This window comes from Balaenoptera musculus, chromosome 5 (assembly GCF_009873245.2).
Source record: "Balaenoptera musculus isolate JJ_BM4_2016_0621 chromosome 5, mBalMus1.pri.v3, whole genome shotgun sequence".
NCBI lineage: Eukaryota > Metazoa > Chordata > Mammalia > Artiodactyla > Balaenopteridae > Balaenoptera > Balaenoptera musculus.
This window is the reverse complement of record NC_045789.1, coordinates 37,682,311-37,700,205: the sequence shown is the minus strand read 5'-3', so window position 1 is coordinate 37,700,205 and position 17,895 is coordinate 37,682,311. Positions and strand designations below refer to the sequence as shown.

Below are 17,895 nucleotides of genomic sequence, written 5' to 3'. Positions count from 1 at the left end.
AGTTTAGGTGAAGAGAAACATGATCTTGACTGAATACTTAGAGAAGAGAAAGGAAGAAAACAGAAGTCATGAACTTGGGTCACTCTTAGACTCTGGTAAAATGGAGGAATAATGGAATTTATGTAGGTTTATGTACAAGATAGCTTAAAAATGGAGGCAGCCTTTTGGCGCTCCATCAGGGCCCATATACATCTCTGCATGTGTCTTTTTGTGCGCTCACACTTCTGCATTTGGAACTGTTTCTTGGTGGTGTCAGGGAGGGGAAGTGATGCTTTGGTTTCCTTTAACTAGTTTTAGTTAAGCTTTAACTAGTTTTAGTTAAGCACAGCAAACTTTAGCCACATAGATATTATCAGCCTAATTTTTGTTGTTCCAGGAAATTTCCTGCTTTGAATGGATTCTCAGGAGCCTTTGAAAAGTTAGGTCTTTGTAAACACAGGATAACTGTAGGTATTGGAAACTGAGTTTTGAAGAGTCTTTGGTAAAACATCCTTAAAATTTGGAGATTTTGTGGTTTGTCAATAGCTGGAAATTTAAAGGACTGGCATAGTTGATAATACAGAATAAGAATACTGTGTACTAAAATAGATATTATTTATTTCAGTAATACACATAGGAGATTTTTTAAAACTGTAAATTTAGATACTGAAAAATATGTGTGAGAGTTCATAGTGCCTGTGGAGTTAACAATGGAAATCTCCCTGCTGTCTTCCCAAGTCCAATTTACTATGAACTTGTCACCTTTTCTTGTGAAGCTTTCAATTCATAAGCAGAATGTACATTCTACCCAGTTTCTGCTTTGTAGTATTAGGAGTGGACGTTATACCACCTAAAAACTAAGGTGTAATTGTTGAGTACGTAAACCTTCACTCCTTTCCCATAGTGATGTAGCTAAAAAATACGTCAGCAAGAGATCAACACCAAATCACTCTTCAGAAAACACGTAATGCTCCTCAGCCTGTGTCAGTTTCTTTAGTCTTGTGGGTTTATTTTCCAGGTAGCGCTCATGAATACAGCTCCTGCCCAGATGATGACATCTTCCAAAGCTTGGCGCGGGCGTACTCGTCCTTCAACCCCCCTATGTCGGACCCCGATCGGCCCCCGTGTCGCAAGAATGATGACGACAGCAGCTTCGTAGAAGGAACGACCAACGGCGCAGCGTGGTACAGCGTGCCTGGAGGCGAGTTTCCCTTTCGCTCTTTATGTGATTAGTGGCTTTTAAAAAATAATTACCGTTTACATTTAGGGAAACTTCAATCTTCAATCATTAAGAAATAGACTGAACCTATAGTTCATCCATTAAAATTAGTCCGCTTTCTGTATGAATGATTGCTATGTATAGTTTTTTGTTGATTTTTAAGAATCAAGATGCTAATTGAAGAGCTGTAGTAAACGAACTGAAGACATCCGCTGGGAAAATATAGATTGAATATTGTTAATTACCCTACTTTTCAAATTCTGGCCTTAAGGAATAAGATACCATCCTGGTTATATGTTAGTCATGCTTCGATTGTAGGTAAATGTATATTTTAGAGGGCTGGCTTTGGCCTTTAGTGTATCTTGGTCCACATACCGTTTGTTTTATTTAAAAAATTTCACTTCGTGTGGAATGTTTATTTGTATTCACTGCTGCTGCAGTAACACTATTATTAGATCAGGAAAGCACTTCACCTTTTAATTGGGTCTCTGAAAAGGGAAAAAGCCCACCTCAGCACAGCTGGAGGAAGCATCTCTAGACACCAAGGCAGCTCATGTGGCAATCTGTTCTAGTATGGACTTTGAAGAGCTCTCATTTTTCGGGCTACCTGGATCACTCATAGTTGTGTAATATTGCCTCTACCAAGGATGAAGAGTGAAACGTAAAGATACTGATTTTTTTTTCCTCTGCCTAAGAACAATTTTCTGTGGCCTACCTGGAAGTGAAAAGAGAATTTAGGACGGTAGCAGCAGTGGCTAATTATAGGATTTTGGTTTGTTTAATATGCTTTTTTTTTTTTTTTTTGGTTGAATTATGCCCTGAGAAAAATATTCTTCCAGATTTTTTCTTTCTGATATATGTTTATTCTGTTTTTTTAAAAAATTGAGGTATAGCTGATGTACAATAGTATATGTTACAGGTGTACAGCATAGTGATTCACAATTTTTAAAGGTGGTACTCTATTTATAGTTATTATAAAGTATTGGCTGTATTCCCTGTGCTATACAATATATCCTTGTAGCTTATTTTATATATAGTAATTGTACCTCTTAATCACCTACCCCTATCTTGTGCCCCGCTTCCCTCTCCCCACTGGTAACCACTAGTTTGTTCTCTATATCTGTGAGTCTGTTTTGTTGTTGTTGTTGTTATATTCACAGCTTTACTTTTTAGATTCCACATATAAGTGATATCATACAGTATTTATCTTTCTCTGTCTGACTTATTTCACTGGGTGCATAATACCCCCCAACTCCATCCATGTTGCTGTAAATGGCAAAATTTCATTCTGTTTTATGGCTAAGTAGTATTCCATTGTGTAAATATACCACATCTTCATCCATTGATCTGTTGATGGACACTTAGGTTGCTTCCATATCTTGTCAATTGTAAATAATGCTGCTATGAACATTGGGGTGCATGTAACTTTTTGAATTAGTGTTGTTGTTTTTTTCGGATTTATACTCAGGAGTGGAATTGCTGGGCTATATGGTAGTTCTATTTTTAGTTTTTTTAGAAACCTTCAAAATGTTTTTCACAGTGGCTGCACCAATTTAAATTCCCAACAACAGTGTTGGAGGGTTCCTTTTTCTCTGCATTGTTGTCAACATTTGTTATTTGTGTTATTTTTGATGATAGCCATTCTGACAGGTGTGAGGTGATATCTCAGTTTGGTTTTGATTTGCATTTCTCTGATGACTAATGATGTTGAGCGTCTTTTCATGTGCCTGTAGGCCACCTGTGTGTCTTCTTTGGAAAAATGTCTATTCAGGTCTTCTGCCCATTATTTAATCAGGTTGTTTGGTTTTTTTTGATGTTGAGTTGTATAAGTTCCTTATGTATTTTGAATATTAACTCCTTATGCAATATATGATTTACAAATACTTTCTCCCGTTCCTTAAGTTGCCTTTTCACTTTGTTGACCGTATCCTTTGCTGTGCAGAAGCTTTCAGTTTGATGTAGTCCCACTTATTAATTTTTGCTTTTGTTGCTTGTGCTTTTGGTGTCATACCCAAAAAACTTTACTAAGACCAGTATTGAGAGCTTTTTCTCTGTTTTCTTCTAGGAGCTTTACAGTTCAGGTCTTGCATTTAAGCCTTTAATCCATTTTGAATTAATATTAGTGTATAGCGTAAGATAAAAGTCCAATTTCATTCTTTTGCACATGTGTATCCAGTTTTCCCAAAACTTTTTATTAAAGAGACTGTGTCTTATTCCCATTTAGTATTCTTGGCTCTATTGTCAAATATTAGTTGAGTGTATATATCAGGGTTTATTTCTGGGCTCTTGATTCTATTACAGTGGTCTGTGTGTCTGTTTTTAATGCCAGTACCATTACTGTTTTCATTATTTTAGCCTTTGTAGTATAGTTTGAAATCAGGAAGTGTGATGCCTCCAGCTTTGTTCTTCTTTTTCAAGATTGCTTTGGCTAGTCATTGTCTTTTGTGGCTCTATATGAATCTTAGGATTGTTTTTTTTCCCCCATCTCTGTGAAAAATTCCATTGGAATTTTGATAGGGATTGTACTGAATCTATAGATAGCTTTGAGTGGTATGGATGTTTTAACAATATTAAATTTATGAACATGGGATATCTTTCCATTATCTTTGTATCTTCTTCAATTTCTTTTATCAGTGTCTTACAGTTTTCAGTGTACAGCTCTTTCATCTCCTTGGTTAAATTTATTCCTAAGTATTTTATTGTTTTTGAGGCTATTGTAAATGAGATTGATTTCTTTATATTTTTTTGGATAGTTTGTTGTTAACATATAGAAATGCAACTTACCTTTGTATGGTGATTTGGTATCCTGCAACTTTTATGAATTATTTTATTAGTCCCAACTTTTTTTTTTCTTTGTGTGTGTGTGTTTGTGGAGTCTCTAGGGTTTTCTATACATAAGGTCATATCATTACAGACAGAGATAATTTTACTTCTTCCTTTCCAACTTGGATGTCTTTTATTTATTTTTCTTGCCTCATTTCTCTGGCTAGAACTTCTAGCACTAAGTTGAATAAGAATGGTGAGAGTAGGCACCCTTGTCTTGTTCTTGATCTTAGAGGAAAAGCTTTAAATCTTTCACCATTGAGTATGATGTTAGCTGTGGTGTTGTCATATATGGACTTTATTATGTTAAGATATGTTCCTTTTATACCCAATCTGTTGAGGGTTTTTATCATGAAAAAATGCTGAATGTTTTCAAATGCTTTTTCTGCATATTTTGAGATGATGATATCATTTTTATCTTTCATTCTATTAATGCAGTATATTACATTTGTTGATTTCTGTATGTTGAACCATCCTTGCATCCTAGGGATAAATTTCATTTGATCATGGTGTATGACTTTTTTTTATGTACTGTTGAATTCAGTTTGCTAGTGTTTCGTTGAGAAATTTTGCATCTGTATTCATCATGATAATTAGCCTGTAATTTCTTTTCCTGTAGTGTCCTTATCTGGCTTTGGAATCAGCATAATGCTGGACTTGTAAAAAAGAATTTGGGAGTGTTCCCTCCTCTTCAGTTTTTTGGAGGAGTTTGATAAGGATTGGTGTTAATTCTTCTTTAAATGTTTGGTAGAATTCACCAGTGAAACCATCTGACCCTGGGCTTTTCTTTTTAGGAAGTTTTTGATTACTGATCCAATCTCCTTACCAGTAATTGGTCTGTTTTGATTTTCTATTTCTTCATGGTTCAGTCTGGGTAGGTTGTATGTTTCTATGAATTTATCCATTTCTTCTAGGTTATCCAGTTGTTGGCTTATAATTGTTCACAGTAATCTTTTATGATCCTTTGTATTTGTATGGTATTAGTTGAAATGTCTCCTCTTTATTTTCTGATTTTTTTGAGTCCCCTCTCTTTTTTTTTCTTGTTACGTCTAACTAAAGGTTTGTCTATTTTGTTTATCTTTTCAAAAACCAGCCCTTAGATTTGTTTATCTTTTCTATTATTTTCCTGGCCTCTATTTCATTTATTTCTGCTTTGATCCTTATTATTTCCTTCCTTCTGCCAACTTTGCTCTTGGTTTGTTCATTTTCTAGTTTTTTGAAGTGTAGGAATAAATTGTTTATTTTACATATTTCTTTTTTCTTTTAAATGTAGGCATTTATCATAATAAACTTCTTTCTTAGGACTGCTTTTGCTGCATCTTATAAGTTTTGGCAGGTTGTGTTTCTGTTTTCATTTGTTCAAGATATTTTGGCTTCCCTTTGACCCACTGGTTGTTCAAGAGTGTGTTGTTTACTTTTCTACATGTTTTGAATTTTTCAGTTTTACTCTTGTTATGATTTCTAGTTTTGTATCACTGTGGTTGGAAAAGATACTTGGTATGATTTCAGTCTACTTAAGTCTGCTGAGATTTGTTTTGTGACCTATCATATGATCTACCCTGGAGAATGTTTCATGTATGCTTGAGAAGAATGTTTATTCTGCAGCTGTTGGATGGTATGTTCTGTATGTCTGTTAGGTTCATATGGTATAAACTATAGTTCAAGGCCAGTGTTTCCTTACTGATACTCTGTCTGGATGATCTATTTATCCATTATTGGAAGTGGGGTACTGAAGTCCCCTACTATTATTGTACTATTGTCATTTCTCCCTTCAGACCTGTTAGTATTTGCTTAATATATTTAGATGTTCCAATGTTGAGTGTTTATATATTTTTGATAGTTATATCCTTTGACGAATTGACCACTTTATCAAAATATAATGACCTTCTTTGTCTCTTGTTACAGTTTTTGGCTTAAACTGTATTTTGTCTGAGATAAGTATCACTACCTCTCCTCTCTTTTGGTTTCCATAAACATGGAATATTTTTTGTCATCCCCTCACTTTGAGCCTATGTGTGTTCTTAAAGCTGAAGTGAGTTTCTTGTAGGCGCCTTATAGTTGGGTCTTATTTTTTTATTTATTCAGCTACTCTGTGCCTTTTGATTGGAGAATTTAATCTATTTACATTTAAAATATTGATGAGGACTTCCCATTTTATTGTTTTCTGTTTTGCAGTCCCCTTGTTCCTTTCTTCCCCCCTTGCTCTCTTCCTTTGTGAACTGATGATTTTCTGCAATGGTATGCTTTGATTCCTTTCTCTTTAGCTTTTTTTGAATCTACCATAGGTTTTTGCTTTATGGTTACCATGAGGCTTACATAAAACATCTTATAGCATAACAGTCCATTTTAAGCTGTCAACAACCTAACTTTGATTGCAAACAAAAACTTTACCCTTTTACCTCCTTCCCCCCACATTTTATGTTTTGATGTCACAATTTACATCTTACCATTTTATGTATCTATGAACAAATTATTGTAGCTATTGTTATTTTTTAATATTTTTAAACCTTTATACTAGAGTTAAGTGATTAATACACTACCATATTAAAGTATTAGAATATTCTGAATCTGACTATATACTTACCTTTACCAGTGTGTTGTATATTTTTATATGTTTGAATATCACTAAATTAGGTCTCTTTGGCACTGAGCTGTGCCACCTTAGAGAAGGGGGTGATGCAGGTAAAGTGAAACTCTTCCTCTTATTCCCTTCAATGTGTCCAAGCTTGGATTTTTTTTTCTCCAATGATGTGCTTTAACTTTTCCATTAGATTCCTGAACTTCCACAAAGGCACTCTATTCATGGGTAATTGTCAAAATTGGTGTTCTTTGGGGAGGGAAGACAGTAGAAAACTCCTGTTTCACCATTTTGATGACATCACTCTCAGTCTTCAAAGCTGATTCCAGCATTGTGGAATGTGGCTGATACTTGCTTTAGCACTGTAAAACAGCAATGTGTTACACTAAATGACTGCTTAAGAACCTGAGAGAGTTTGTGCTTGTGAGGTGGTAACTATTTCCCAAGTATGTTGTTCCATCGCTTATGGTAGGTGATTTCACTTGCGATTTCCCACAGTCTCCCCAAGATGCAGTGGTTGGTACATCTTTTACTTGGCCCTCAGCAGAGCAGTCTATGTAGAATTTTAGTCACCACATGCATATTTTGACTTTCCATTTGTTTTTTTTGGCAGGAATGCAAGATTTCAATTACCTCAGCAGCAACTGCTTTGAGATTACCGTGGAGCTTAGCTGTGAAAAGTTTCCACCTGAAGAGACTTTGAAGAGCTACTGGGAAGATAACAAAAACTCTCTCATTAGCTACATTCAGCAGGTAAACACAGTCTCTAGCATAAAATGGGAGATTTAAGAACATTTAAACCTGGAGTACAATAGTCTCCTAAGAGGATCCCAGCCTACGGGACTCCATCTGACCCAGAATGAGGATGCTGCGTTTGGAAAATGTGTCAGTAGTGATTCAAATAGGCTTTCATTTGTCATAGGTTTTGTGGTTCATGAATATTCACTGAGAACTGATTAAACTGGAGAGTTGTGGAGAAGTGAGGTGACACCTTACTTTCTTTCATATTGCACTAAGCAAGGGCAATCCTAGGATCCTCCTCCACCCTTATCACCTTGGGTCTGTCAGGCATCTGAGGCAGGACCAGAGCTAGAATGAGGTAAGTGAGGCACCTGGGATGCAAATTTAAGGAGCCGTTCACTCTCAAGGTCATGCAGGTATAGGATCAGCACCGGGGTGTGAGTATCTCCTTAAATTCTGTGCCCGACATGACTCACTTGTCTCACCCTAGACTCAGCTGGATCCATTATCATCTTCTACTCCCTCATCATCATCATCCCTGAATTAAAAATGAGGAATCAGAGGCACAGAGAAGTTAAACAGCCAGGATGTCTAGTTCCAGAATCACCATGCCATGTTGCCTCTCATGACATAAGCTTAGATCTTTACCAGAGAGTCACTGTACAGAATTTGGGGGAATCTCACAATGTGTCAGAATAAAATACCTACCTACTCAGACTTAACCCAGGTCGGTGCCCTGATAGCCCTAGCTCTCTGTACCAGGTAGACACTGGCACCAGGGGCAGTGCTAGTGGGAAAGACCTAAGGACTCTGTTCTTTGCCTGCAGTGCCTTGACAATTTCACATTCCATTCTGTATGCGGCCATTTACACCCAAAGTCAGGGAGAGTGATGTTAGTTTCATATGCTAGCAGGTAGTCCAGACTAATGTTTAAGCTAATTTGACATAAACAGATGCTGTTAAATAGACAGGTAGTTGTTTGCATATATAGGTACATATAAACATATACACATGAACCCAGTGCATTAAAAAATGTAAAATCAGCTTAAGAATTCTTTTACACATGTCAAGTATACATATAATACCTTACCAAAAGAGATTTTCATGGAATAGATCCACTGATGACAGACAGTGATTAAAAAACACCCATTAGGGCTTCCCTGGTGGCGCAGTGGTTGAGAGTCTGCCTGCCAGTGCAGGGGACATGGGTTCGAGCCCTGGTCTGGGAGGATCCCACATGCCGCGGAGCGACTAGGCCCGTGAGCCACAATTACTGAGCCTGCGCGTCTGGAGCCTGTGCTCCGCAACGGGGGAGGCCGCGATGGTGGGAGGCCCGCGCTTGCCGCAGCTGGAGAGAGCCCTCGCACAGAGACGAAGACCCAACACAGCTAAAAATAAATAAATCAATTTAAAAAAAAAATGTTAATAATTTATGGGGATATTATTTAAAAAAAAAAACACCCATTACACAGGATTTTTTTAATCATTGGGATCCTGCTGCATGTTAACATAAAAAGGCATTTTTCAACACAAAACTAAGGATAATTAGCCATGTTGACCCTGGAACAACCTTAGTGGGTACCCCTGTAGAATGTCCTTTGAGGAGAGCTATATTTGGATGGACCTTTTAAGAGCAAAATTTAAACATATAGTTTTAGGCAGAGGAAGTAAGATGGGCCGATTTGGTGTGTTCTTTGCCTAGGTATCAAAGAGTCCCTCCTTAATACAATGCTTTTCATTTTATGTACATATTTTTTCAACAAAAATTAAGCTATTTTCATGTCCTAGGTACCCTGTGAGGTACTGGGGAGAGTGACTGCCCTCAAGAAGGCTTTGTATTAGTGAGGTTCAGATGTCAGTACCTAATTACAAGAGAGGATGATAAATGCTAAAATAAAGAGCAATGGCAGTACACAGAAGGGTCCCTAACCCAGTCCTGCCAGTTCAGAAAAGGCTTCTTGGAGCTATGCTATAGGATTCCCTGTAGTCCATGTCACTAAGATTATTACCCTGTCAACAATTAAAAAACTAGTTCAGCTGCTACTTAAGTTCTCTCTTAGTTCTTGAGAAAAAAATGCAATATAAAACAAAACCCAAATGTGTGCCATTGGAAAGAGGAGAATGCTTGTCATATTTATGGTGGCAGGTGCATTAATTCATCTAAAAGCTGTTACAATTTATATAAGAATAAGCTGAAAAGAAGAGGGGCCAGGTCATACAGTCCTGTTTTATGCCACTTGGAATGAGAATTTGATCTGTGCACAGATACCTGTGACCCACCCTGGCATGACATCAGTGTTATGGTGCAGACTATATAGAAGCAGTAAGAGTTGTATTTGCAGTGAGCTCACACAGCTTGCCTCGGAGGACACTGTAGTTTAGGGAATCAAAGGCTGGCGGAAGATCAGTGAAGACTGCCAGAAGTTCTGTGTTGAAATTTTCTTGACAATGGAACAATATGGTGGTGATTAATGATTGAACACCTGGGCCCAAAATCTAAGTGTGGACTAATTTTACAACTCATGGAAAGTAGGTGATTAGGAGATACAATTCAGTAATTGGTTGAGAGGAAATCTCTTGCAGAGTTTTAAAGGAATGTTTGCAGGAACTGGAACTGTAAAGTTAATTAGGGTAAATAGTTTGCTAAGAAGAGCTCCCACACAATAGCTTTGGAACCATCTAGTTCTCAAAATTTCCAAAGAATTTTTCAAGAATGGTTCATGAGCACCTGCGTCAGAATCATCTAGATTCTTATTAAAAACGAGTTTCCTGTCCCAACACTGAATCACACTCCTAGCAGGGCAGGACCCTGGAGTCTCTATTTCAGCAAGCTCTCTGGGGGGCATTTAAGTATTTGAGGATTTAAGGGCTATTGACATAAACAATTCTAGTAACAATGAAGAATATTCAGGATTTTTTTTTTTTAAGCCTTGGTTGATTGAAATGTCCTGGAATCTGGGGAGAGAGAATTATAGGAAGGACAAGTGTAGTAAAATAGCTTCCCCAGGTATGAGTGAAATTTGAACTTCTGGGAGTTCTTTTGCAAAAGTCATAAAGTGACAGTACTTTCCAGTCTGCATTCCTGTGGAGTCGTGACAGCCTATAACACTTCAGTTGAGATTTATTCCTACAGTGGAAAATTTCAAACAGAAATATTGTGCTCCACAATTGGCATATCAGAGATAGACATTTACTTATTTAACTATTTGTTAATCACGTACTGTAATTTAAGTCTTGGGTTGCAGAGGCAGAAAAAAGTAAAGTTATGAATATTAACTGGGTATATTTGTGCCTAATGTAGGTGCATTATATGTTTTTGAAATGATTGATTTATTTTCCAAAGATGAGGAAGTTTCAAACTTTCATTTCTTTAAGGTTTATAATATATCAGGATTATAGTGCCTCAAGATGAATAAATTCATCTCCACAATTTTTCTGATCCCAATGACTTTTACCATGTGAATTTCATTCAGAAAGCTAACTTTTCTTGTTTCCAGTGGCTAAATTTCAGTCTCTTACAATTTTGGTTAGCTAATCCATAGATAAGTCTTGGGGAAAAGTCTAAGAATGTCTTTTTGTTTTAAAAAAGTGTTTACTCTCTTCTCACTATACTGGTTGCCATTAAAATATTATTTATTATTACTAACAACATGTATAGCTTTTTACCATTGGTAAATTACCTTTAGAGAAAAGAATTGTGTGTTACTTTTATAGAGTTTCAGAGGTTTTGCTTTTTAAAAAAATAGCAAATGAAAAAAAAATTTGCTGATATCCAGGGCTATCTCTTTGATAAAACATTGTACCACTGCCAAATTTATTCTCCAGTGACAAAGGGACACATGAGACTTATTCTACTTTCTGTAGGGAAATATTCAAATATCATCAGTAGCAAAAGAAAATTCATTTTCTGGGGCCAGATGAGTGAGGAGCAACTGGAGCATTGGGGAGGGGGACGTTTTGTTAGGTAATCAAGCTTAATAGATTATCATTTGATATTTCAGAAGCAGTACCTTCTCAGAGACCTTAAGTGACTCTCCATCACTTCAGATACATATTGACTTAGTTGAATTATCATTTAAAAATAAAGCTGTTTCTGTAGTTTGCATTGCAGTAGTTAGTTGATGACAGCAACTTAATTCAGGGGCTTGTCTCAATAAAAACTCTTCCATTTTACTTCTAAACCCAGTTTTCAGTTAGTAAGTTCACTGACCTTTCATGCACTGATTATCAACCAAAATGATATTATTAATGGGTTTAATGCAAAAGTATTCACAGTGTATATATCCTTTTATCTAGAAGTAAAAAGTATTGAAGGGCTGTAATGTGGTTATCTTTTTAACTGACAGCTGCCATATAAAGTATACGCAAGTGACCAAATTTAAAATAGAAAACAATGAAATGTGCTAAGACCAGAACTGTTTTACACATTGACAGACCTTTTTGTTTTGTTTTTGTTTTGGTGGTTTGGAAGGTACTTCAAAGTCTTCTTTGACTCAGAACAAGATGTCAGTTTTCAGGGGGTTACTTCTCATTTGCCTACTTGCGGAAAAGCAGAGTAAAGAGTACACAGAAAATTCAGCGGCTTTTTTTAGCTTGTTTTGATTCTTAAACAGTGGGGATCTGCAGTATTTTGCTAAAAAATAAGGAGATGTTTGATTGAAGCATGTTTTTAGGTCGTTTCTAATACAGATTTTTTTGTTGTTCTTGACCATCACAGATACACCGAGGAGTTAAAGGATTTGTCCGAGACCTTCAGGGTAACCCAATTGCCAATGCAACCATCTCCGTGGAAGGAATAGACCATGATGTCACATCTGGTGGGTGTTCTCTGCTGTGATCGGAGGCTCTAGTATTGCACACGAGAGCGTGGTTACTTCTTAGCATAGTTATACTTCTTACACTGTTCTAAGCACAGCAATTAAATGCCTCATGTCTCTTTACCCCATCTCTCCCCCCAGCTTTGATCTAGTTAAATTTTTTCTGGGGAGCAGGTCAGGCAATTACTCAGGATGGCTGCTGCACTTAGAAATTGGGGTACAGCAGGTGGCGCCCTTTCCTCAGCTATCTCACCCCAGAGCTGCGAGGCGGGGCCATCTGCGGGAGTCTTTGCAGTTGTTGAGGCAAAGGAAGATGAACCAGCTGGAATTAAAATACTGATCTCTCCTAAGAAGAAGTACTAATGAGCTGTTAACTGGTGAACCTCAGGAGGGAGCAGAGGAGTAGGAAGGACGGTAACTGCCGGTGTATTGTGTGTCTAGGATTTCCCATCCATTTCTTCATTTAATCTGTATCATAAATCCAGATGTATTCAAGGCTGAACAGGATGTTACAGGATTGAGGTTGATGTTAGTTATTTCTAAGTTTAAAGCCCCATTTCCATTTTCCTACTTTGGGGAAAATGATGTATTTTCCTGGCAAACCTACCTACTCCTGTTAATAAATATCTATCCAGCTTATTTTAGTGTAACTCTCATCTGTTGGGATCTTTTCAACAACAGTAATATCTTTTTAGCTATAAACTCTACATGTTTGTAGACCTTAGCATTAATTAACCTTTAGTGCCCAAACATCCTATACCATTACCTGTTTCTTAACCTCCACATTTATAATTTGTATTTTTTTTAATCCTGAATATTTGTTCTCTAAAACTCCATTTATTTATTTATTAAACAATACTTATCAACACCCCATGAAGTGCCAGCCCAGCTTCCAGACCAATAGGCCAGAACCTGTGCCAAATTATTGCTCCCTTCGCCCCCAGGGAGGGGCTCCTGAAGGACCCAGGCCATGTCCCCTGTGGCCACAAGTAACTGCTTCTGTTAACTCTAGCGTAACATACAAACATTATTTTCTCTGCATTCCAGATGTGAAAAATTTAGAAAAATCTGGATGTTGGGAATAATTATAGGTAGAAAGGAATGAAATCTGAGGAGTGGGCTCTGGGACACTGCAGCTTTTCTAGGGCAGGGTGAGGTAGTAGGGAGGGATGAGCAACGGGGTCTAAGGTGGAGAGAAAACCCAGTGCCTTGTTCGGGAAGGCTGGAATGTTTCAGGAGGGAGAGAGTGTGAAAAGTGTCAGGAATGAGGCAGCGTGGAGAATCTTGTGGATAAGGCAGAGTGGAGAGTCTTGATGAGTCTATTTCAGTGGACCAGCGGAGCCCGACTGGGGAGAGTCTAAGGAGAGAGGAGGAGACACATTTGAAATGAAGAGTATTGACAAGTCTTCCCAGAGATTTTGCTGTAAAGCGAAGAAGATAAATGAGGCACTAGCTGAAAGGAGATGTAGAGTCCAGAGGTAGAATGGAAGAGATGGTGATGGGGGTTTATTTTTTTCTGATGGTTTCCATATTCACAATGAAATACAATGTGAAGCATCAACAGAGAGTGAGGATGAAGAGGATGCTTTACAGGTGTTAGGAAAAGGGAGACTGTCCACTAGGTCCTTGGTATTCAGAGTATGACCCCTACCAGCAGCTGAATTCAGCATCACCTGGAGCTGGTCAGAAATGCAGACGCTCAGGCCTCATCCCAGAGCCAGTGAATTAGAATTTGTACTTTACTGTTTCCCAGGTGATTGATGCACACTAATCTAGGAAATGGGAGAGTGAAAGGGCTCGGGAGGAAGACAGGGCAGGACGAGGGCCTGTGGAAGGCTGGTGTTTGTGGACAGGAGACAGCTCAGCATGGGTGTGTGTTTTCCCCAGCCCCTCGCAGCCAAAGGGGCAGGCAGAGAGTAGAGGGGGTGGGTGTTACCCAGCGCTGGTGGTTTGCCAGGCCTATAAGCAGGTGCAGAACAGCACATAGGTTGAAGGATATGTGTGTCATTGACTGGGGTGCCCAGGAACCTAAGCTGCTCAAGGAGAGGACGGGGGTGTGAGGGGAGGAATGGGAACAGAAATCCTCTGGAGGGCTGATTGAAAATGCAGTTCCTAGAAGGCAGCCAGACCAACTATTCTGAGTCTTCAGAAATTGAAATTTCTAACAAGTCCCTGAGGGTTTCTGACGAGGTGCCTTCAGCCACACTTTCTGAGACACTGACCTAGACTCAGACCGCTGGGTCTTCACAGCCAGATGCTCGGCAAGAATCAAAACACGGTGCCAGATGGTGGGATCCCACTGCTTGGGGACTTGATATATCCGTTAACCTGTGTTACTCCTGACATGATTATGATGATTCATCATATTAGAAGATTTATTAGACAGTTTAACATTAATGTCTGTAAAATTGCTGTAAGTAACGATGCCCTCTAGAGAGTGTCATGATCTTTTCAATGGAATTTCATTAAATTCAATAAACATCTACTTTAAAAACAGGGAATCAAAATTGAACTTAGATGGCATAACTATGCATTTCATATATGTGCCTGTGACTTGAAATTTTGTTGCCCTGCAGCAAAGGATGGTGATTACTGGAGATTGCTTGTACCTGGAAACTATAAAGTTACAGCCTCAGCACCAGGCTATCTGGCGATAACAAAGAAAGTGGCAGTTCCTTATAGCCCCGCTGTCAGGGTAAGTGATCGTGATAATAGCTAAAATTTATTAAGCACTTACCATGGGTCAGGCATGTTTAAGTGATTATATTTAGCTTTCATAATAATTCTGTGAGATAGAAGCCATTATTATCCTGTTATCCATCTGTTAAAAGATGAGAAAACTGAGGCCTAGCAAAGTTAAGTGACTTGCCCAAGGGCTCAGTGATTGATTTAATACCACTCAATGTGAAGCTCTATTACCATTTCTCAGTTTTTGAAGAGATCCACCAGAAAATCAAATAAAACCTTAAAAAAATGAAGCTTTTATTTGCTGACCTTGATTTCAATCTCAATAATATTCTGTTCAATTTATCTTTTTATCCCTAGCACCTAGTATAATACCTTACTCAATAAGTATTTGGAAAAATAAATTAGGCCTGCAAGGTAACTTAGGCATTAACTAAACATTTATTAAGCACACACTATGAGCAAGGCCCTCTATGCTAAGAACTATCAAGAATGATACCTATTTAAGTAAATACCATTTATTTTACTAGGAAGGTGATGGTGATAAGACCGAAACTCTCTTAAAGAAGGATTTTACTACTGTCCTTGTATTACATTACTATGGAATGGCCTACAGAGTTTCCAATTAAAAAGCTTGAAAAGAATTTATTGTGTTTTTGTTTATGTCCCCAAAGTTTGGAGTATAAATGCTTGGTTTTGCAAACTAAATATCCTGAGTTTTTAACTGTTGCTTTGGTTTCGATTGTGTGTATATATATATTAGGTTGGATATGTATTAAAATCAGGAGGTAAATTTCGGCAAATAAAACCTGGAAAAAAGTAGCTCCAGAGCCAGGTTGTAAAAAGTTCAACTATTTTGACCCTTAGCCTTTCTAGCCTGTGTGAGTTCAAGGAGGTATTGAGTAGTCACTTTCTTAAATAACCACAGGCTCGAGTGGCCAGATCAAAGAACTCTTAGATCCACGTGGAATGGGGCATGGCTGTCTCCTGGGCCCGGGGAGGACTGGGGTTTGGAGCTGCATATTTTGAATAGTCCTTTGTGCAGAAGTGTATGAATTCTCCATAGACCTGATGAGGATGCCCAGTTCATAGGAGAGTTGAGTTCCTGGACTACTGGCCTTCGTGGTGGTTTGGAGATGTGTGTATTTCCATCAGTTTCTTTAGCACATTCAAGGTTCTAGAAAGCAGAACCCTGTGGTTTGGAACACCAGGACACCGAACTGCATTCTTCCATATTCCCCCAGCTTTTAGGAGAAAATTCAAGGTTGGCAGGAGAAGCTCACTGAATAGTCAAAGGCAGAAAACTAATTATAAGTTACATCTTTTTATGGGGGAAAAACTGCCTTTAAACAATCTGCCTCTAAATAATCTGCTTTCCAATAATTCTAGAAAGCTATTAGATCAAAGCACATTTGAAACATAATGGCTTTTGATATTCTTCTTCCCTAAAAGTATCTTGTTGCTTATCATGAGAGTTTTTTTAGGATATACTTTAATTCAGGTGGCTGGATTGAGCTTATTTTAATAAACTCTAAACCTGTTGTTCTTTTCTCAGTTTTAAAAAGTACGTAATCAGTTTGATAAGAGTATATCCTTATTTTCTCCTTTAGGTTGATTTTGAACTGGAGTCATTTTCTGAAAGGAAAGAAGAAGAGAAGGAAGAATTAATGGAATGGTGGAAGATGATGTCAGAGACTTTAAATTTTTAAAAAGCCTTCTAATTAACTGCTTTTAATCTATCTATATAATGTAGTATGATGTAATATGGCCATTTTCTTTTAGATTTTGTGCAGTTAATATTTAACATTGATTTATTTTTTAATCATTTAAATATTAATAGGCATTACTTAAAATAGACTCAAGTAAAAATATAAGAACTTGGTCTATAATGTTCATTTTCCTACATATAAGACACGGAGGACCATAGAAGAGATTTAAGTGATTTTGCCATTTTAGGTGTAGATGCAATAGTCCATGTGTTATTTGCAATACAGAACTTTTTGAGTAATTCTACCTTTAAAAGTTAGTGAGTCCTTTTAATGTAATTGGTGACAATGTCACATAATGAATGCCATCGGTAAGGTCAACAGCTGTAGCTTGAGTTGTGAGCACTCTACTGCAAGACTTAAACAGACCTGTGTAAATTGTCGTTTGTCTGTTGTGCTGACTAGCTATATAAGCATGATCTTGTTAATGCATTCTTGATGGGAAGAAAATGTAAACGTTTAGCAAGAGGTTTTTTGAAAGGAATGGAAATTGACTTCTTGCTTGCACATATCAGGGCAATACTGTTATATTATTCAGCTGGCTAACACTACTTCACAGTGTAGGGTTTCTCTTGGTTGTCGATTGTCCCAGAATTGCGTTCTGAATGAATAAAGATTAAAAAATCCCTATGATCTATATTTTAATTCTCTATGATTTTTGGTCTAGAGTTGTGGTCTGGTGATAAAAAACATATGTATTCCCTTAAGAGTGGCCTCTCATTTGTTCATCCTGTATATTTTTAAATTTATTAAGTGACTGTTGTATGCCAAGCACAGTGCAAGCTCTGTGTATATTATTTTGATGGACAAAAGGTTCTGATTCCATGGATCTTATGGACCAGTTGTGGACATAGACTTTAAATAAATATACACACAAATGAATATGTAATGAAGCATTGTGATGAGTAAAGTGACAGGAAGGACTAGTGTGTGGAGAAAGAGAATGTCAGCACAACTTAATTTAGAGTGGATGAGGGGATTCAGGCATGGCCTCTCAATGCATGTAAGCCCAGACCTAGGCTATGAGTAGGTGTGAGCAATGCAGAGTTACTGAGTGTAGGGGTGCGTGTGTGTGTGCATGGTGGTGGTGGTATGGTTGAGCAATGCTCTAGGTACAGGTTTTTGATTAAATAGTGCTAACCATTGTAATAATAGACCCCCAAATATATACTGTCTTAAACACAATAGAAGTGTATTTCTTACTCAGGTACCTGTACTGGGCAGAAGACAGAAAGATGAGATAGCTTTTCTCCACCCAGTCATTCTGGGTCTCATTCTGACAGATGA

At 37.7% G+C, this 17,895-nt stretch overlaps 1 protein-coding gene across 1 annotated transcript in view; it reads left to right on the top strand.

Moving 5' to 3' along the window:
• CPE (carboxypeptidase E) overlaps positions 1 to 17,245 on the top strand; it is a 99,172-nt gene extending 81,927 nt beyond the window's left edge. Inside the window, 5 exon segments of the mRNA XM_036853627.1 lie at positions 998 to 1,180; positions 7,213 to 7,352; positions 12,058 to 12,157; positions 14,734 to 14,852; positions 16,453 to 17,245. Of these exon segments, the coding sequence (XP_036709522.1) occupies positions 998 to 1,180; positions 7,213 to 7,352; positions 12,058 to 12,157; positions 14,734 to 14,852; positions 16,453 to 16,551 (641 nt within the window). The 3' untranslated portion in view covers positions 16,552 to 17,245.
• The last annotated feature ends 650 nt before the right edge of the window (positions 17,246 to 17,895 follow it).